The sequence below is a fragment of the Sciurus vulgaris genome, assembly GCF_902686455.1.
Source record: "Sciurus vulgaris genome assembly, chromosome: 12".
Taxonomy (NCBI): Eukaryota; Metazoa; Chordata; class Mammalia; order Rodentia; family Sciuridae; genus Sciurus; species Sciurus vulgaris.
This window is the reverse complement of record NC_136473.1, coordinates 13,601,996-13,623,990: the sequence shown is the minus strand read 5'-3', so window position 1 is coordinate 13,623,990 and position 21,995 is coordinate 13,601,996. Positions and strand designations below refer to the sequence as shown.

The following is a 21,995-nucleotide window of genomic DNA, read 5'->3' as shown; positions in this document are numbered from 1 at the left end:
ACTTGGCTGGATTCCTGGGAAGAGGCCTCCACCTGCACAGCTCTCCTTTGTCTACCAAGAGTGGTTTTGGCCCAAACACCACTAGAACAGGAAAATGTCCTTGGCAGGGACATTTGCCTCAAGTGCATTGTCAGATCTCTGTAACTGCTGAGCCAGAATGGAAATACTTTAGTTTCCATATTGTTAACTCTGTATACTTTGAAATATAATGAACCCCTTAGTCTCACTGAATTTCAATTTGTATACATATGCAAATAAAATAGAGTAAGTGATCCAAGAATCCTCAAGCTATTATGAAATTATGATTCTAGGCATTATAATCATTAAATTTAAGATCCTTATTTTAGTGATGGTATGATTTTGATTTTTCTTTACTGTTCGCCCTGTCATTCTCTCTCACTGCCTGGAGTATTCCTTGTGCTCTTTAACCATCAGTGCTATACCATTTTGTGTCCTTTGGTGTCCTGAGCTTCAGCTTCAGGGACATCCTGGGTATTCCCAGAATTCTACCATCTTAGAGTGCTTCAGCCTTTGGGAAGATGTCACCTGGCAAGGGACACTAAGGACAGTGACTACCCAAAGCAACTTCACCAATATCCACAAGCCTAGGATGAACTGCATACATGTGAATTTGATGGTTTGATGTAAATAACTAGCTAATACACAGGATTACCTAAACATTAAAAAAGTGAAGACATTTATTAATTTTCTGGCCTTTTCCACAGGGATCACTATAGACACAACTAGTTTCTCTGATTACAGTGGCCATTAGGAACCAGAACATAAACAACCTCCCAAAGTTATTTTGTTTCACACGAAGGCTGGACAGCGCCCTTCCGTCTACTGTAATCTTGTGTATTTGTCAGCTATTTATCAGTCTCTGATAAATACGAAAATACGTGGCAAGAACAAGTTAGGGAAATAATAGTATATTTGGGTTCACAGTTTCAAAAGGTTCAGTCCATGGTTGGTCAATTCCATAGCTCTGGGCCCAAAGTGAGGCACAACATCATGGCAGAAGGGTGTGGTAGAGGAAAGCTGATCAACTCATGACAGCCAGTAAGCAGAGAGAGAGAGACAGTCAAGAGTGTGCAGAGCCAAGGACAAGATATAGTCCAAGGGCATTCCCCAGTGACATACCTCCTCCAGACACTCCCTGCCTGCCTAGTCCATTCAAATTATTAATCCAGCAAATGGATTAATCCACTGATTAGGTTCCAACTCTTAAAATCTAATCATTTCACCTCTGAATATTGCCACACTAATGCATGAGTTTCAGGGGACAAATAATATTCATAGCATAGCACCTGTCTATAAACAACCAGGTGCGAAGTATCCTGGTCCCTCAGAAATGCTGCTCTCAAGTTCTGTCATTCATCACATTGTTCTCCAGAATTATAGACAGACTGGAAAATTCAGGATTTCTGGTTCTAAAAAAGGAAAGAGGATAGCTCAACACAATCCACAAGCAGTGAAGGACAGAGCCAACATTCCAACTTCACCGCAATCCTCCGGATGATGTTTCTGTATTACAGAAAGAAGGAATGAAGCCTAGCATTTTACCTACTTTAATAGGTGCCTGGGATTTGATTAGTACAGGTGTTCCATGCTTGACCATTGCTGTTCCTCACCCAATTCCCCCCTCCCCACCTAGCTGTGTCATTCATATAGCAGAATCTCACTTTGTCCCCTGTTCTCTCTCTACAGACACAAAAGACATGAGTGAATTCGAGGCTGAAGGCTTCTTTGCTCTGCATCACCGCCGAGGAGCCATCAAGCAGGCCAAAGTCCACCATGTCAAGTGCCACGAGTTCACTGCCACCTTTTTCCCACAACCCACGTTTTGCTCTGTCTGCCACGAATTTGTCTGGTATAGTCACCTGGCATTTTATTCCAAGCTTTACCTATTGTTGCATCCTCTGAATCTGCCAGGCATGTCGTACCTGCTTTGCTGTAGGGGCATAAGCGGGAGAAAGCCACCAGAGGCCTCACCTACACCCAGAAGGGCTCAAGGGTGTGCATCAGCATGAGACTTCCATCGAGTGGTGCCTGCAGAGCGAGGGCCACTCAGGCAGAGGTCCCACAGGACCTTGGTTTCTAACTGAACGGGAGGCTGCTGGGGGAAAGAGGGAAAGAACAGAAGAGGGGGGTATCTTTGTTGTAAGCAGTTTTCCAGCTTGACAAACCTTCTGCCACTTCAGCAGCCTGATGCCGCTGGTGCTATCTGCAACAGGCACCCTTTTCCATGGCAACCAATGCTTTAACTGCTTATGAGGCTCTTGGGTGTCTTAACAGCCTCGGAGAGCAGCTTAAGCCTCAGTAACCACATGGGAAAGGCTCTGGTAGAGTGGAGACTTGACTCCTCTTTGTGTTTCTAGCATCTGTGCCTGTTAAGAGATGCTCTTCCCTTCGGGCTACTGCAGAATCTGTTTATGCACAAGTCCCCGCTTCACCCGAGTACCCAAAGGTCAAACAGATTTGGGTGGATTTTATTCAGCCTGTTTTTCTCTGATTACTTGAACTTCCTTTCTAATAGCGAGTGTTATTCAGGAGTCAATCTTAATGTCAAGTTTTGTTAGTTGCCTATATTCTCAGATACTCAAAAGAGAAAATAAAATGTGTTACAGATGTCTTTGTTCATCTACATAAGAACAAAAACAATGGATGAGTGAGACAATAAGTAAGGTGAAGTAACGATTTTAAGTGTAAGACATGGAAATTTGCTACTAGGATCCTGGGATGCATTTTGGTCAAGCATGGTAATCTCCATGTTTGCTTGGAAGATAAAAAAATGAAAAGGAAATCACCAGCTCCTCTTTTATTTAATAATCAAACTTTTAACAAAGCAGCTTAAAATTTAAAAAAATCACTCTTGGCAAATGTTTCACCAGGGCTACTAATCAGAAAAAATGCTCTGTGACCTTAGGAAGCCATGTACTCTCATTGACCTCTGAAATCTTTTTGAAGCTGATATTGATGAGAACATACAAATAAGTCAGTCGTGTGCTTTATTACAGGGGTCTGAACAAACAGGGCTACCAGTGTCGACGTAAGTAAGAAGGATTTTTGTTGTACTATGGCTGTTCATTTTATTGAGTTGCTCCTTGACTTTTGAAAATCTTATACTGCTATTATTTATTTTCAGAATGTAATGCAGCAATTCACAAGAAGTGTATCGATAAAGTCATAGCTAAGTGCACAGGATCAGCCATCAATAGCCGAGAAACCATGGTATGTATGTCTGACTCGTCATGATTTTATCCTGACATTAAATTTTACAGCCTGATAATTCTTTTTGATAATTCCTGAACTTGACTCCTTAAGGTTAGCAATGAACATCAATCTCCCTAAAACGTTTTCCTCTTCAGCAATGATTTTTATTGAGTTACCAAAACTAGGAAAGAATAGGAGAAACACAGTAAGAATTTTAATTTCCAGGAAAAAAAAAAAAAAAAAACTTAATAAAAAGTGCCTCCAAGGCATAGTTTTAATTGTACAAAAATAATCCTGGTGATATCTATAGCTAGAAGTGACAGTTAAGGATTAAATAAAGACAAATGGTTATAAAATATAGGCATATGGTTAGTAAGAGATGGTAAGAGAAGGACAGTTTTTATGATGAGAAGTTAATATTTCTCTCAAAATAAACTTGGCTTATAGTCTGAAGACAAGTTAGATATTTATCTCATGGAGAAGAAAACCTGAGTTAGAAAGTCAGGCAGCCTGTTTTTATGAAATGCACTGACTTCCTTCATCTACTCTTTTCTTCTTCATTCAATGCTTATTGAGTATCTCATATGTGGAAAATATTTTGCTGTGTATGACAGACAGCGTAGCCACAGTGATACCATTAGAGACTTCCTGCAAAATTGGAGAAATAAATAATAAACCAGCTCTCCTATTTTCCATTTTTGTTAAGTGCTACTGAGATAGTAAACAAGGTACATGGAGGGAGAATAACTAAGCATTCCACTTGGACTAAGTGGTCAGGAAACTCCCCCAGAGAGGGAACACTTAACTGAGAGCTGACAGGAGCCCATTGTGTGAACAGTAAGAGGAGGAAAGCTCCTGCAGAGGAAGAATCCATCATGTTCTAGAAACTGAAATGAGATCAGTCTAGCGAGAACTGCAAAGCCCAGAGAAAATGGAATACAAACTTGCGGGATTTGGTAGGACCTAGCATGCGGGGCTTCTTGGATCCTGAACAAGTGAGTGGCTGTCATGTGACTTGTACTAGAAGCCCACGTTGTGATGCACAGGGGAGATAGGTGTTAGGATATGGAAGTCAGACCAGAGGAGGGTGACCAAGTCACACTGTAGGAAGTTGGGGAGGTTGTACCAGCATAGTGACCACAGAGATGGAGAAAAAGTGAGATGAGTATCAGGTGATGTGGAGGCAATAGAAATTACTGGATTTGCCCAAGGGGTGGGTGAGGATACAGGCATGATGCCCAAGGTCTGGCTTCTACCTGAGGTGGAGCAACTGTGTAGATACAGAACAATGGCAGTATGAATAAGTTCCAGAGGAGCAATCTGAGAGGAGAAATTGATGTTTCCATTTTGTACACAGTGCATCTGAGGTTCCTGTGGACATCCAGGTGGAAGTATCAGATGGGTGATTTTTTATTACCTTGGGATTTACATGAGTCCAACTCCCTAAGTTTCCGAGGGACTATCATAGGCGGGATGTAAAGCTGCCTAAGAGATTACCTAGTGAGGGACTAGAGAGAAGAGGGCTGGAGAGACTGACTGTAAAGGAATTTAAAATTAGATATTAATAGAGAGAGAGAAAGAGAGAGAACAAACCCGGGTTCGGAGTGAACTTCTCTTACCCTCAGAGTATATGAAGTTACGGTGCCCATAAGAAAAGGGGGTAGTTCTTCTATGCAGTTAAGATGTTGACAAAAATAAGGGTCTTTGGGGCCTTGGATTAGAGATATGTCAGAGAGGTTGTGGAGGTATTCCCCTGACCTGCTGTGTTGGGGGTGACTAAAGTTGCTGACAGACCAACCATGTTGTAATATTATCATTATCAAGATTGTTAACCATCCAGTAGCTGAGAGGAAGTGAGACAGCCAGGCACAGGAGGTGTTCCAGGGTGAGGGAGAGATGAATGAAGCTGCAGAGAGATGGACTAGCAAAGCAATCGAGTCTGCCTGAGAGAAGAAAAGGGGTCCCAGCCCATGTGGAGATAGGTCTGTGATGGACAGAGGGAAATGTCACCAATTTGAACAGGAAGGGATTCAGACAAGATGGTTGTGCCAGTGAGCCAATGAGGTTGCCAGTGATCTTTTCAGAGTTGGTGGGTAGGCAAGGGAGCCCCCTCTTAAGCCCCTTGTGTCCTCAGTGGAGTCTGAGGGTGGAGAGAGAAAGAAGAGGACCCAAGAGGTGGACTTGAAGAAAACAATCATCCTAGAGATGAGAAAGCAAGACAATTAGACCCAAGCAGGATTATAGTCAGAACTGAGAGTCCGTGAGTTTGACAGGCAACCTTTCCTGACGTGTCATTTTCTCCAGCAAAGGGGCAAGCCTAGAGCAGGCAAATTGAATTTTTCCAGAAAGAATCTCCTCTAAAATTTAGATCCAGGAAGGAATAATCCCATAGGAACAAATGATGCTGCTAAGGCGCAGCAGATTCATTGGTCCACAGTCGGTCATCTGTTAAGTGGCAGAGCTGGGACACAAATTCACATCTCTGTCTCCCTTTGTGTGCTTCAGTCAGTTTGCTACCTCCACACCTGTTCCCTTGACGTCACATCACACCTTCTGCTTTTCTAGAAAATCACAAATCATGAGCATCACCCTTAACCCCAATGGCTAACAAATCCCTGGGGCCACATAAACTACCCAGGGTTTGAAGAACAGATGTGAAAGCACTATGCACAGCAGGCCCTCACACTGTCAGCCCATGCTTCCGCCAGAGGAGCAGGCGTAACATCCTCCCAAGTTGAGCACTAGTTCTTGACTGAAAAAGCAAAGTCAATATTTATATTAAAACAGGAAGGGCGGTTCCTTTGTGTAAACGGAAGCAGCATTTCCTTAGCGACCATTTAGATAAATAACCTGCGCCCCCTCTTACTGAAATGATCCCCTGTCTGTGCTGATGCCTTGGATGTCATCTGTGGGTCTCAACAAGAGCAGAGGCAGGCTCGTCCCTCACCTGGGAGAGCCCCTGCTCTCTGCCTTCCTCCAACACTGGACCTCCAGACTGGAAGGTCTGGCATGGTGGTGAAGAGGCACGTGGGGACCTGTGGTTTCTTTACGGTCACTGTCTGTTATGCTAAAGCATCTGTGAGGACATCGAAAGTTGGGACCTGGGCACGCGTGTGTGGTCACACCTTCTGCCTTTCTCTCAGTTTCACAAGGAGCGATTCAAGATTGACATGCCGCACAGATTTAAAGTCTACAACTACAAGAGCCCGACCTTCTGTGAGCACTGTGGGACTCTGCTGTGGGGACTCGCCAGACAAGGACTCAAGTGTGATGGTGAGTCCAGCAGGAGTGAGCTGTGGCAGAGGACTTCCACACCCAGCCTGCCAGGGGCTGTGATCTGAGCACCATCTTCCTGGGACAACAGGCCCCTGCTGCTCTTTTCATTCCACCTTGCCACACTCTCATCTCTGCATTCCAGAAAAGCGCACAACAGCTCAGGTTCAAGGTCAAGGCTTCTGACCGCATGGTTTTATGTTATACCACAGCCCAAGGGAGAAATGAAGATAGCATTTCTCCTCTGACTGGTCCCTCTGCCAAAAACCCCACTGTACTTCAGCCTGATCCCCTGCTGTCTCTTTGTGGGTTCTGGACTGTGCCATGCTAATTCCAGCAGGTCTAACTGGGTGGTGCCCCTGCCCTTCCTTTTTGCACCAGCTGGTGATTCCATCTGTCACTCCACCCAGGAAAAAACCCATGCATCCATTTGGCCAATGCACAGTCCTGGACAGAGGAACTCCTCTTGAAATTACCCCTAAGCCACTGCTGTGAACTCCAAGTGCCCAGCCAGAGGTCATGTCCACTGCTGACCCCACATCCCCTTGTCTGATCTCTCCTCAGGACTGGGTTTATAGCAGAGCCTCTGCCATTCCCTCTTGAGGAGCTACTCAGACCTACCTTGAAAAAAAGGAAACCCAGCATTCTTACTCTAAAACCCCCGAGTTGCAAAGGCCACCTTCAGAAATTGAGATGAACGGCCAGGATTAGGAAGTAGACAGGTGGAAACCCAAGCAAGAACCAAGTCCTCTGCCTCTGGGCAGGAGCGCCTGAGCAGGTGGGGCTCACAGGAGTCTGCCTGCCCTGCCGTGGTACAGACCTTCTTTAGGATGCACTAGTAAATACATCAGCCCCTTTATTTTTCTTTGTAGCCCTATTTTAATAATTTTCATCGCTGGCTATTGTCTTCTAAGGGCTGGAGGTGGCTGGCTGAAGGCAAAAGATCATCTTTGCTCTCTCCCCTTCTCACCTCAACAGTGATCATGTGCCTGGCGGAGCCCTAACTGATATCTTAGTGGAGGCGGAAAGAGTTAGGTTTGCAGATCATTACCCAAGGCAATCACAGGTAGTCACATTAACCTTGAGAACGCCTCCAAGGCCCAGAAATACCACTTCTGTGCCTTTCTCTATACACATATTCAAGAATACACAGTCATGCGGGGTATGATATAGTAAATCATGAAGAGATCATAAGCAAAAAGCAATGTCCCGTTATTCGAACTGTTTAAACAGCAACCTGAATAATCTCATGCTTACTGGCCCATCTCAAGTTCAAGTTTCATTTCCAGGGAGCTTGAGAGCCCACTTGCTGAGGCACAGCTGGTCTGGCAGCGCAACCACAGAGTTTAGAACTTCCCCAGAGATTCCTTGGCATTATTTCACAGGGGCACCCTCTGCTTGGTTCTGTTCTTTTTCTCCTACATTCTTTCCTTTCTGTTCTATCCCTTTCCCACTCTCTCCTCCCACCTTCATTTCAATAGCTCCCCTCCCTTATTTCTTATACCCCCTCTCCTTTCCCCTTTTTCCTCCCCTCCCTTTCCTTCCCCGTTTCATTTTCCATTCTTGCCTCTAGTACCCCCTCAACTCCGTTTCCTCCTCTCTGTTCCTCTCCACATGCCCACATCTTCACCCCTTTACTCTGCTCCTTCTCTCGTTCTTTGCCCCTTCTTCTTCACCTCACCTTTCTTGCTTCTTTATAAGTCATCTTTTTAAGCAGGACTCCCTTTAGCCTTTATTCTGCCTTTCCTCCCTCCACGTTAACTCCCATGAAAATAGTCATCAAAAAGAACTATTTGCGCCCACAGAGATCCAGTTTCCACCTGCTAGGTTAGTAACAAAGATTTATGACGTTACAGAGGGAGCGATGGCCTTTCTTCATGGCCATGCCCATCTGGGACAAGCATGGACCTAGCTGCAATTTTAAGGAGCAGAGTCCCAATCTCCGTTTCCATCTCACTTTGCATTGCATTGATGAGTAAGAAGATGGTGGCTAGGGCCACCCGAGTCAAACCCTGACACCTCCTAAACAGGTCCAAGGCAGTCATGCTGACAATGCAGAATTTGGAGCACCATCATAAAAACTATCTTTATCGAATTAAAGATTTTAATATTTGTAAAATATTTTGCTTCAGATGGATTTCTGTGGCTATATATCTATGCATATGCCCTGGGACTAATAATAGTTTGTAATTTTTGAAATAGAAAATGCTGTCTTATTGGCTTTATGACGCACTATCAGAGGAAGCATGAGCTAGTTAAAACTCAAGGTGAAGATGGCCACAATGTCACCTACATTTTTAGTGTATATGTCAATGGAATAAGTAGTAAAGATGAAAGAAAAGTTGTATTTGTTGAACGCCCACTCAGTAGCAATCACTGTGCTAAGCTTTTGGCATGAGAATGTTCTAAAAGATGCGATTAACATTTGCATGATCTTATAGGATCCCATTGCCTAATTCTATTGTAAAAAACCCTACTTAGATCCTTTTGTAAAACCAAGTACTGTGCGAGACTAGAGTTCTATCAGCTGGAATTTTTTTTTTTTTTAATTGTACAGGTGATTTTTGCAAAAGCAAAATCTGAGTTTTCTAAAACCAATGGCATCAGGCAATAGTTGTCTTTACACAGACTCAAAAGTGCATATGTGTGTATATGCACACACACACACACACACACACACTCACACACACACACACACACACAAAATCCAAGATGGATCCATGGTCACAGGAAGTGGAAGTTGGTCCTTTATGGTGCTGATTTTAGAACTCATGAATAAGAATATCCATGAGGTCTCATAGCTGGACATCTATGTAGAATGTTAACTCCACGCCTGGGACCCACTAGAAGTTTTTGCAAAGCGGGTGACTTTCGCAGGGTTGGTCACACAGTGTCCACTCCTGCAGCTGTGACCAGCACGTGCTCTCCTCCCCACCAGACCTTGAGTATTTCCCACTTCTGTTTCCTTTTCTTTGGAAAATTAAACTAGTGACTTACAAAGATGAAGAAAAACTCTGGCCCCTCTTCTCTGAGCTATTTCCTGTAACTCTATCCAGATTTATGCCATTAATTTAAGCCATTAGCTCATGTGCACAAGAAATACAAATTTCCTTATGACCTTGAAATCCCCTTAAGGTAGGACTCTAATAATTACTGGAGTCCTCTGCCTTTCCTGTAATCGCACTAGACTTGGGGATTCATGTATGTAGGAACCTGCAAACTGTGTAATGGCCTCTATCACCCAGCTATTACAGTTGATAGTTCCATCCAAGCCCACAGTGATGAAGCCTGTGGTTTCATGGAGGGTTTTATGATTTTGTCAAAGCTGAGGTTTTAACGCCTCGGTCCAGTCTCTGGAGGTGCACTTTGCCCCCACCCCATTTGGCATTGAAAGTCAGCATACTGCATGTCTTTGCTCCTAGATCTACAATTACTTCCCCTTCCCGTCCCAAGCCCAAGAGAGGTGAGGGGACACCTGCATCTTGTAGTCTCTCTCCCTCCCGGACTCTTGCCCAGTCTCCTTCTCAGAGATGCTTGGCCCGTAGCCTTCAGTCCCTACCCACTCAAATCCTAAAACAAGGAATGACATGATGTAGGCTGACTTCCTGCAAGAGGTAGCCCAACAAGAGGGAGGTAGAACCAGAGAAGGAAGCCCATTTAAAGAGGAAAAGTAACCCCAAATAAGATTTCACCAACTGCCTGCCACAATTAGAAAGTGTAACGATCACTCTGGAGACGTCTGTTAGTTGGTTTCTTCTCACCAGGTCCTGATGTCTTCTAACATCCTTAAGCCTCAGCCTTTGCTCACCTGGGCTCTTGCACTGGCCAGGGGAAGTATGGGGTGGCATTTTCTGCTCTTAGAAAGGCTTTTGATCAAAGTGAAGAAGCTCTGGGACCTAAGAAAAATGACATCCTGCAGACTGGCTCATAAGGGGGATACTGTGCAGGGCCTGGCAGAGGTGGACAGGGATACAACAGAAGGCGGGAAGAGATCCTTGGGCTTTTTCGAGTCTTTTCATCAGGCCCCAGGGATGTCAAACAGTGTGACTTCCTGGAGTCCCGTGTTTCTATAGAAAACTGTCCTCTAATATCCTCAGGGAATAAGGCGACAAGTAAAAGGAACTTAAGACTTAAATGTTCCCTCCCTTTTTGGTTTTTCTTTCTTCCAAAGAAAGATTTCACTTTAGTTGCCTCAAATGAATTTTAGAGTTAAAATAAATAAAATGCCCACATTGTTCTGTGAGTGACACCCACCCATGCTCACCCACACATGCTCTCACAGCACACACAGTCATCCTGGCTGGCCCCCACCAGCCAGGTCTCAGAGCTGTGTCCCCGCCCCATCGCCTCCTCCTCACCAAGTTTCATGGTTCATTAACAGCACCTCTCCCTGAGATGAGCACATGGTCTCTGGCCTCCCGCTCCCACCCTTGAGACACACACACACACACACACACACACACACACACACGCACGCCAAACGCGCACGCACCACCTTCTCTTGGTTTCCATTTCACAGGCTAAGGCCGTCTAGAGGGTAGAGAAACTCCAGCTGGGCTGGGGAAGTGGTTGCCTGGACTCAGGCTGGAACTGGAGCAGGGCAGACTCCGCTCCTCCAGCGTTTCACACGGAGAACCAACTCAGTTTGCACCTGCAGCTGAGGCCCATCCCGGACACACCCTGACCACTCAGCTTCTCCCCTAGTGACAGGCCCTGGTTCCTCCTCCAGAGGGAGTCGTTCCTCAGTCCGAGTGGTTCTTTCCCTCCTGCTCACTGTCCACCTTCTTCCTTTCAGCATGTGGCATGAACGTCCATCACCGATGCCAGACAAAGGTCGCCAACCTCTGTGGTATCAACCAGAAGCTAATGGCTGAAGCCCTGGCAATGATTGAGAGCACCCAACAGGTGGGGAAGGTGTGGAGCTACCAGCTCCCCTACATCAGCTCCAGTCCTCTGCTCTCTGACCCGTAGCAACTCTGCAAGACTTTGTGGAATGTGTTTCTTTTCTTTTTCTTTTTTTTTAATTTTTTCTTTTTAGATATACATGACAGTAGAATATATTCTGACATGTCATACATACATGGAGTATAACTTCCCATTCTTGGGGCTGTACATGATGTGCGTGAGTACATGAGTTACACGGGTTGTGTACTCATATGTGAACATAGGAAAGTTATGTCCGACTCTTCTACTGTCTTTCGCAGAACGTATTTCTGAGACTTGATTTGCCCCTAACTTTCATCTCCTTGCCCATACCACCCCCTTTTGAGGTGTATCGCACTGTGCGGATCTTTATAAGATCTTAAATTTTTCTTGGAAAGAGCAAGGACAGAAATGAATTCATTAAAATTATTGAGCATTGATCTCCAGCTTTGTACCTATTTATTAGGGTTATGCAATAGCCTGGAAGAAAATACTTATTTATTAGAATCATCTCTCAGAGGACTGAGTCCAGGGCAGTTTTTTGCATAGCCTTGTACTCCTTGGCTTCAGCGGAATTCCCATATCTTAGAACAAACTCTCTTCAAAGTGTGGTATTGACTATGTATGCTGTTTTTCCATTGACCTCTCTACATCACTTCATTGACTTCTCTACATCACTCCATTGACCTCTTCTTTTTTGTCATGGAGTGATGTAGAGAAGGTGAGTGATTCCAGTTAGATCCCAGAAATGAGTGAAGAACCTAAGTATATTCTGTGGGTGGATTAAATAAGCTCTCACACCATAAGGGATCCTAAAACAGTATTGAAGGGAGGAAGAGCTTTGGCCGTCCTGTGCATTAAGGTATCTCACATGACTTTCACCTTCATAGACAACAGGGCTAGCTGTCCCATCAACCGTGAGTGAGTAGGTGGTCTAACTCTGTTTGTTTTCTAGGCTCGCTCCTTAAGAGATTCAGAACACATCTTCAGAGAAGGTCCAGTTGAAATTGGTCTCCCATCTTCCATCAAAAATGAAGCAAGGCCACCATATTTACCAACACCTGGGAAAAGAGGTAGTTGTTCTAGTGATCCACTACCCAGTGTCCATACCTTATCTTCATTAACCTTAACCTGCACTCTCTGGACTGAAGTTTACCAGATCTCATAGGGGATCCTTTTCTTTGTAAAGATTACAGACTTAGGGCTGGGGATGTGGCTGAGTGGTAGAGCACTTGCCTGGCACGTGTGAGGCCCTGGGTTTGATTCTCAGCACCACATATAAACAAATATATAAATAAAAATAAAGGCCCATGGACAACTAAAAAATTATTAAAATAAAAAAATTACAGACCTAGCAACCAACTAAGACCTTCCTACTTCTTAGAAATGAAATCAAAATGCACCTCACCAGGATACCTTTGTCAGGAGGTGAGAGGTAGAAGAGAAAAATGGGATAGATCAGGAAGAAACAACTACAGTTGTGTCCTTGGGATTTTAGAATGTTCCTTTCAGTCAATGTCAAATGGTTTTACAGAAATAAATTCTATAATGAAGCATGACGGTGGTATCACAGAAGATGTTTTTATTTTGTGTCTGGAAGACTTTTCTGTGATGCATAAGGGTAAAAAAGAAAAGGTCAGGCCCAAAACCCTCAACATTTATGTCATTTTGGAAGTTTATGTAGCCTACTATTCAAAGGCTGTTCATGAGAGGATCCAACTATATGACTCTGGGACCTAAATCATTTCAACATACATTATAAAATATTTTCCTTGGACTTAAGGGAGAATATGAAAGAAGACTTAAAAAACAAAAATAATGTTATGGGGGAGGATGTCCAAAAGAGTTTTTCTACACTTCTTCTGTAATTGAGCAGGGACTAAATTGATATAAAAATTCTTAAAGAAAAGTTTGAATTTGATTTAGGAAGGATCTGCAAGCAGTCAAATAGACCATATCCTAGGGATGATCAGTGTAGCCGCTATCTTGACTCGAGGATTGCAAGGATAATACAGATCAGATCTCCACTAATCTGCTGAATGTCATTCTCTCTTCCCTCACATTGTGAAATATAGAAACTGATGCCACTGTGCCTGTGAGTCACATAAACAATTGAGAATTATTGTTCCTCAAGTTCATGTAAAATCCCTATTTGTCCACAATTTAACACTATTAACAGCTTGCTAATTTTGGATATGTGGTATTCTGTTGGAATGTTGCTTAAGTTGAACCATTTTCCAGTCCATTATCTAGGTAAAGTGACAGTTGAAGCCCCCAAATGCCAGGCTCACAGACAGAAGGGGAGTTATTAAAACTGCCTGAACTGTAGAAACCCCCCTCCTGCTTCCCACCCAGTAATTGTGGATGGAGCCTCAGAATGGGAATGGAAGAGAAAATGGGTGCCCTAAGTAACTGCGGTGACCCGGCCCCCTTGACTCCATGTTCACCCTTATCCACTGGCTTGCTGTTTTCAGAGCCTCAGGGAATCTCCTGGGAGTCTCCATTGGATGGAACGGAGAAAATGTGCCATCGTCCAGAACCTGAGCTGAACACAGAAAGACCATCTCTGCATATAAAACTAAAAATTGAGGATTTTATCTTGCACAAAATGTTGGGGAAAGGAAGTTTTGGCAAGGTATGCTACCCTGCTGTAGAGTTCTACAGAGCAGATGCCAGGGACTGAGAAATAATGCTCCTGTGGGTGGAACTAAACTCTTCAGACCGGGCAGTGTACAGATGTGTGGAGAGAACATTCCAGTATGTTGTGAGAGGAGCTCTATGAGTAAATGGGAATACAGGGGCTCTAGGCAATGACAGCTCTGCTCCCCAGAGATCTTTATCCCAAAGACCACTTTGCTTTGAGGTTGCACACCTTGCATTCTTGTGAGTTCGACGTCTCTGGGCACCAAAGAAACACAAAACTTCTTTGGCCACTTCCTGGGTCACACAGCTTTTTGTTTTGTTTTGTTTTGTTTTCTCTATTGCTTCTTCCTCCAGCATGGACTGTTACTCTACTTCGCATGTGATGTTTTTCTCTCTCTCTCAAATGTCTCCAGGCTTGTATTAGTTTGCTCAAGTTTATGTAACAAAATAGCACAGACCAGGCAACTTAAACAACCGAAATTTATTCTCTCAGAGTTCTGGAGGCTGATGATTTAAGATCCAGGTGTTGGCAGGGTTGTTTCTTCCAAGACCTCTCCTTGACTTGTAGCTGGCTGTCTTCTCCCTGGGTCTTCACATCATTTTTCACTCTATGCTTTCTGTGTCCAAGTTTTCTCTTCTTAAATGAATGCCAGTTATATTGGAGTGGAGCCTACCTAATGACCTCATTTAATCTTAATTTCCTCCTTAACTGTCCCAGCTCAAAATAAGGATCAAATTCTGAGGTCTAGGGGCCAAGAGTTTGTAACATTAATGGGAAGAAGGGGAGGGAACAATTGAGCCCATAACTAGGCGTAGCTTGAGTGAGTCCTACCAGTTTCATTCAGGAAGTCGCTCTTCTATGTCCTTCCTGCCACACACTAGGGTTATTCACAGAGAATAAGAGAAGAAGAGGAGGAAAAGAGAACAAGGAGGTAAAGTGGAAGATGAGGAGGAGGAGGAACAAGATAATTTAGAAATTATAATTTGACTACGAGTGACAACTGAGGATTTTCAAGCTAGTGATCCTAAGGAGGGATGCTATAAAACACAGAATTTGGGGTAATTTTAGATATTCAGGATAAGTAATGTATTAATAAAGCTCCTGGTTGCTTAATATTCTTGGATACAACTCCTAGGAAATTTTTAAGCAAGGACTTGTGTGAATTTGTGTAGCCAAAGTCAGCATTATCCCCAGCACCTGCTCACCAGACTTTGGCAGGAAAACTTACCCAATTTACTTAAAAATAAACAAACTAAAATGCATGGGAGCATCCTCCACAGCTGAATAATATTGTACTCCAGTAGGTTTGGATTTAAACTCTAATATGCATCATCTTTCCACAAAATCTACTCAGCCCTGCAAACTGTAACTGGTATCTATAAGTTCTTTTAGTTCATTTCTTCAGTCATATGAATCACAACAGACTCGTTTGGTGTTAATCTGGGTGTAATAGGCAATTTTACAGCCAGTCTTTATTATAATTTAGCAGCAATTAATGTGCAATTATAACCTGTTACCAAAAATTGAAAGCACGTTATATAGATGGAAATTACCTTTTCAGCTTCTTAGTTTATGGTTGCTTTTAGGATGTTTTACTAAAAGAAGCAATTACCAAAAGAGTACTTTAAATTGTTAATGAAATGTTTATCTTTCTTTGTTCCCTTGTGGATTTGTACATTTGAACAAGGTTAATAAGAAAGACATTAAGTTAAAATGCAAGTCTCGGGAAGCATCCCAGGGGACAGCCTGGAAGTCTAGGTATCCTTTCTCTACATCCAAAGCAGGGTGCCTGATTTTCTACTGGGCCCTGGGGCCCTGTGCACAGTGAGGACAGAAGAAGGAAGTACTGAAGCAAAACGGGACAACTATATTTCCCTTTCTTCCAACCCTGAGAATGCTCCAAAACTTGTGCTTCCTCTGATTTTGTTTCTGTGTGGGAAGTATGGTTCATTAACAAAATGGCAGCCTCCTTTGTGGGGTTTCTCCGCCATGTCTCACATGGATGAGAAGGGGGTTAACTGCCGGAGGACGATGTTGGCTACAAATCAGTCAGTTACCCATAAACTTATCTAATCAATAAACACACGAGAGTCAATACTCCTTTTAAATGAGAGGGGGCATGACAGGTCTGGCCATACTAGTCCTGGCCTGTAACAACGTGGAGTTGCTCAACTCTCTTTTATTTATAGTCACACAGTTTGTAAAAAGGCCCGGATCAGGAGGGGCGGCTTCTGTGATGAACAGGATGGGGTGGAGTTAGGGGAGCCATTTTCTCTGGGAAACTAAACAGGGAACCACTCCCACACAGTGCCACATACTTCCTGGCAATCTGGGACAGACCTCTGTGGCTGCTAGTTCCTGGAAGCCAGGCCTCTTTGTCCCATGATTTAACCTCATCTGATTCTGCTAGATAAGGATGGCTCCCCACACTTCATACTCATATTCTTATCTACTTTAAGCCCAGGAAAATAAATGGCAGGTGTTCCGGGGATATAAACATCATTCGTTTGCCTGAATTCTCCTCTAAGCCCCATCCCCTCTATCAAGTCAGCTACCACAAAGTCATGGGTCTGCGCCATGTTATTTTAATATTCTAGACACTCGTATTATCAGTACTGGCTTAGCGTAGTTGACTTCAGCATTCCCTAAAAGTCAGCAAAAGAGACAAATGACAAGTGCTATTAATAACTCTCATTTAGAGAGGACGTTCTGTAGCTCACAAATTACTTTCCTGCGTGGCATCTTATTTGTATTCTACGATGGTCCTGTTCAATGGAGAATGCAGTAATTGCTATCCCTTTTGCAGGTTAGGAGACTGACACCCCAGAGGGGTGAATTGCTTTGCTCATTATTTCCACAGCCAACAAATGTCTGTGAAATGAAAGCAGAGCTGGAGTTTTCTTTACTCAAATGCCGTGGTCTTAGAACTGCCAGTAATTCTTTGCTGAATCATGTGTAAATCTAAAGTTGTAGCATCTCTCCATTATATGCCATCTGGCGTCCATTGACATAAGACATGTGAAATCAGGTGAAAAAAGCAGACTCTGGAGTTAAAGCTTTCTCTGGGTAATTCCACGAATTTGAGCAAGTTTAAGTTACTCTTTGAACTCAGTGTTTTTCGATTATTAATACCTGCCTTGCAATGTTAAGAGCTAAGAATTTAATAAGAAGATTAGATAGGACATGTAAAACACAGAGCAGGCTGTCGGACACACAATAGATCCTGGAGTTTCTGTGTCATCGCATGACATGGTGTTTGCTTTTATGTACGTACAGACTATATCCAGCAAGTATTCTCTTTTTGCCTCTTGGAGCTGGGGAAACAGCCACCTTGTGTGGATTCTTAGTGCTGTTTCCAGCAGCCACATCTCTCCACTATTCCACTTTTCTTTCTTCAGTCTGTATTTTGTCTCTCTGAACCTTTGTTGTACCCACATTGAGGTTCCTGGATAGTCAGGCATTCTTTTTTAAACAGAATTTTTCCGGCACTGGGAATTACCCATTTAATTGCATAATAATTTTGTGAAGCCCTTGGAAAGACACAAAGATAAAATGAAACTATCATGCAATATCCCTAAACCAGTCCATTTTTTCTCAGTAACACCCTACCCAGGATGGAGGGAAGTTGAAGAAGGTTCCTCTTTGTCCAGCATAGGTCTCTCTCAGCACTTTGTCTCCTCTTCAATGAGTGGAAATCCAAATTCTAAAATAAAGTTACTTCTTCCCCTTCCTTCTAGGTCTTCCTAGCGGAGTTCAAGAAAACCAATCAATTTTTCGCAATAAAAGCCTTAAAGAAGGATGTGGTTTTGATGGACGACGATGTTGAGTGTACGATGGTAGAAAAGAGAGTCCTGTCCCTGGCCTGGGAGCATCCGTTTCTAACTCACATGTTCTGCACATTCCAGACCAAGGTATGGTTTCTGCTCAGACACCTTCCTCCTCCTCTAGCCCGTCCCAAGAGTGATGCCTCTGGAGGCCCCCTAACTTGGAGACACAAGGTGTTGTCTCCATATTTATCTTACCTTTCCGTCTGCCTCTCACCCATCCTTCTAGAAAAGTCTCGTCACTTCTAAACACTGTGGAAATGTAACTTCTAATGTTTTAATGTAGTCTGTTGGGAAAGGCCTTCGCTTCTGGATCTGTTTGTTGGTTCACTTGTCTTTCTAGAATTTGCTTTAACATAACAACCAGGCTTCTAAGTAGGCAGTAACCTAAGGGGGATTTGTGACTCCTGTTGGTTCATCTACTCTCTATGTTTAAAGAGATGAACGTTGGAAAAGAGATTAAAGTGCATATGCTCTGTGAATTTCCTCTTAAAGACTGGCAGAGAAGGCAGCCGTTGGACCCCCCTCCTGGTCTCCTTTTTCCTTATGAAATAACTTTAAATGATTGTTTTCCTGACTTGAAAGATCATTGCAGAGAATTTGGAAAATGCTTATAAACTCAAAAGAAAATTATTGGTGAAAATCACCACTTGGATATAATCACCATTAATACTTTGAAGTTTATCTTTCTACATTTTTCCCTCTCTCTTCAAATAAAAATGGCAACCCATCATAAATACCTACCATTCAATAAGTTGAGTTTTCAACACTCTATTATATTCACTTCCTCACATCTGTGGATATCTTCTACAACATAGTTTATCTAATTAGAACCTTTCTAACTTTTTGTTCTGGTTTAATTAACACTGCAAGGAACATCCTCATGGATTTATCTTTATACATAGGCATTATGATTTTTTTTTCCCCTCCTAAGTTTTCTACCCTTCCTTACCATATCCCTGTTCTGCAGACCCTAGAACAATAAGCAGACCCATGTGAGACCCTGTGGCTAAGGTCTGAAGAGCACAAGAGTGGGATTTCTTTCCCTTTTTCTATTTCAAGTCATGAAATGGGGGCCTCTGTGGTGTCTTAGGCACAGAAAGAATTAGTGGGGAATCAATCCCGAGAAGCAGATGGATCTAGACTCCATCACCACTTCCGCACTCCCAGGAAATTTTCAACATGTTTAATGAACACATCAATGATTCACTTGCCTAGAACAAAGAGAAACCAGACCATGGCCGAGTGCTTCCTGAGCACTGTGAAAGATACAGAAATATAGAATACAGTTCCTGACCTGGAGAATGTCATAATTCAAAAAGAGGCAGGACCAATACTTCTGAGAGTGTAAGTGACATTAAATCAGAGCACAGACTGCAAGTACCAGAGCTGGGAGAAATGAGAAATCAGAACTGGGTTATGCAGAAGGGACATTGGGCAGTAGATTGGGGGTGGGAGGTTGGTCAGGAGGGAGGAGCAGGAAGGAATGAAAGGGCAGTGAGAAGCTGTGTAAGAGAAACAGCCTCCTTTCCTACAGCTGGGAAGAGGCAGAATTTCTGGTAATGAGGGTTAGAGTTCTTGCTAGAAGCTTCTTCCTGGTGATGGAGATACCTATTGGTCTAAGTGGTATATGTATGTTACCTAAAGTCAAAGTGATAAACCTGCCACCTCTCCCAGGCTGTATCCCAGATTTGCTGTGCACCCAGGGGACCACTTATGATCTTGTTTTTCCTTTTGGAATTTTGTGAGGCTTGTAGCAAATGGCTAAATAAACTTTCAGGCTAGGCTTCTAGGGACAGTTCAGCAGTCAAATTTAAATTGGCATCTTTTCCCTCTATTTATATACATATGTAGATAGATTGGTAGATGATTGATAGATAGAGAGAGGCATGCATTTGTATGTGTGATTGTTTTGTGTGTATGATTGTTTTCTTGTCTTAGGGAGAAAGCTGTTAGGAATCCCACTTTGTAGAATTCCCTTCTCCTGCTTGTCTCTCAGAGCCTTGGGTGTGTTTATTTACTTCCCTCTTGGGGGAGATGTTCCTACAACTCCATACATCTGTGAATCTTTGACAAAAGCAGAGAAGTAAATGTATCAGCAGAGTTCATGCCACAAGAAAGGGGAAAAAAGTGGTTGAGAATGTGCACATCAAATGTGACTGTGACTGTCTCAGCACTTAGATTTCTAGGAATTGAATCCTTTAGAAAGAGATGAAAGAAAGAAAAAAAAAAAAAAAAAAAGCCTGCATTACACTTTGCCAAGGACCCTGAGTCGCTGCTTTGGAGATGTCCTGATTCATTATCCAGGTGTTGCATATCAAACAGAGTAACTGATGAAATACCACGAGTGAATGTAAAAAGCAGCAATATATGAGTGATATCTGCTCTGGGAACATTTGGAAAGGTCCTTTCTTAAGAGGACAGTTGCTTTTGCACACTAGCAAAGACAGTAGATAAGATTAATTCTTTACTTCTCTAGGGACTTGTTACTTTTCAAAGAAAGCATCTTGCCCACTTTCTGCCTCTGAAGAGCCCACCTGTTGAATATCATGGTGTTTGGGACGGGCTGAGGGAAATTACTAGCTATTTATCAGGGCACTTGGCTGTAATCATTCATTTTTAAAGGTCACCGATGAGGGATTATGACCCGTGGAAGGAGGAAAATATGGGGAAGGAGTTTAGGAAGCTATGAAGATTGAAAGAGCTGTGGACGTGGCAGCCAAAGCTCATTCCCAGCTCCGCCACTTAGTGGCAGGGCGCTGGGCCCCTTTCTGTCCCGCTGGGGATACACAGGAGGATCGCCATGCAGGGGGCTGTGGGGTGTAGACCAGACACCCTATGGGAAAGATAATTTCCCTCCTCTTTTTAATTATTCCAGAGTAAAAAAAAAAAAAAAAAATCAGTAATTCAAATAACCAAAAATCTCTGATCTATCTCTGATAAAACATTTCAAATAAGAAGACATAGTTCCAAAATCTCCTTTGGAAAGAAAGATGGCACCTAACGTGTGAAGAGATGCCTTTTTTGATTTTTTTTTTATCTGAAGGAAATAATGTCTCCTTAGACATTAAAAGTGAACTGAGACCTGCCTTCACTTGTATCTCCTTTGAATTCCAAAAAACCTGTTTTCAAATCTGAGCTGTAATTTAAGAAGTGTTTCAACTTCACACCTAAAAGATGCTCTCAGTCCTGAGAGAAGATCGCGGAGTCCTTCTGGACTGAATGATTGACAGCCACTGTGGGTTTTGCAGGTGTCCATCATGTGCAACAGAATACTCATGGCCACTACATTACACCACAGCACCGGCTTCCACCCTGCTGACCCAAGCCAAGTGAACGTTGTCAATAGAACTTGAAACTTCTTTTTTATGAGAAAGAAAACTTGTGTTTCACTTTCTATTTATAGCACTCACAAAGCTTCACTTCCGGTTATGGCTTCAGGTTAATGTCCTTTGAACAAGATCGCTAGCATCTCTCTCTTTCTCTCCCTCTTCCTTCCTCCCTCTCTCCCTCCCCCATCTCTTGTTTATTTATTTATTGCCTCCAAAAGACAATGTTAAAAAACAGCGCTTGCAGAACCATTTGTATCTTTAGAGGAGAAAGTGCCACACTAGCTGTAAGATATTATTATTTAAAAGAAAAGAAAAGCTCCTTCGATTTGATAGTTTTTTTTTTAAGTATATCATTCTGGTATTTCCATGATTTGAAAGCAAATCCATCTAAGATTGCCAGCAGGTGTTTCATTTCAAGCATTGATTCAGAAAACTGACTCTTCTGAAGATTATAAAGATGCTTCAATCCATAAATCTTCCAGTGGAGTTAGGAGCCCTGGCAATTATCACAATTTTAGGAAGGAAAAGAAAAAAACCACGCAAACCACATCCTTGAGAAGACTTGTCCCTCGTGCTGAGATGAGTGAACTGTTTGGCTGTCCCTGTGTGCAGCCCCTGACAAGCCTCTTTTCTTCAAAGTGCTCTGACAAATTGTTATTTTGCAAATGGTGGTTCACTTAACTGGGTGTCAGATGCCCTTCCTGTACAACAAAACTGTGATTCAGCAGAGAGGTTGGTAGTGAATTTACTAAAATTATTAGAGTGGATTTATGGTAAATTGATGTT

General features: G+C 43.0%; 1 protein-coding gene across 3 annotated transcripts in view; it reads left to right on the top strand.

The window, feature by feature from the left end:
* Positions 1-21,995, top strand: part of PRKCQ (protein kinase C theta) — a 114,775-nt gene that overhangs the window by 55,911 nt on the left and 36,869 nt on the right. For all 3 annotated transcript variants that reach the window (XM_079106988.1, XM_079106990.1, XM_079106989.1), the window contains 8 exons: positions 1,708-1,870; positions 3,018-3,049; positions 3,146-3,231; positions 6,357-6,486; positions 11,282-11,391; positions 12,365-12,482; positions 13,884-14,044; positions 17,791-17,964. In XM_079106988.1, the coding sequence (XP_078963114.1) occupies positions 1,708-1,870; positions 3,018-3,049; positions 3,146-3,231; positions 6,357-6,486; positions 11,282-11,391; positions 12,365-12,482; positions 13,884-14,044; positions 17,791-17,964 (974 nt within the window). The remainder of the gene's footprint in view (positions 1-1,707; positions 1,871-3,017; positions 3,050-3,145; positions 3,232-6,356; positions 6,487-11,281; positions 11,392-12,364; positions 12,483-13,883; positions 14,045-17,790; positions 17,965-21,995) is intronic.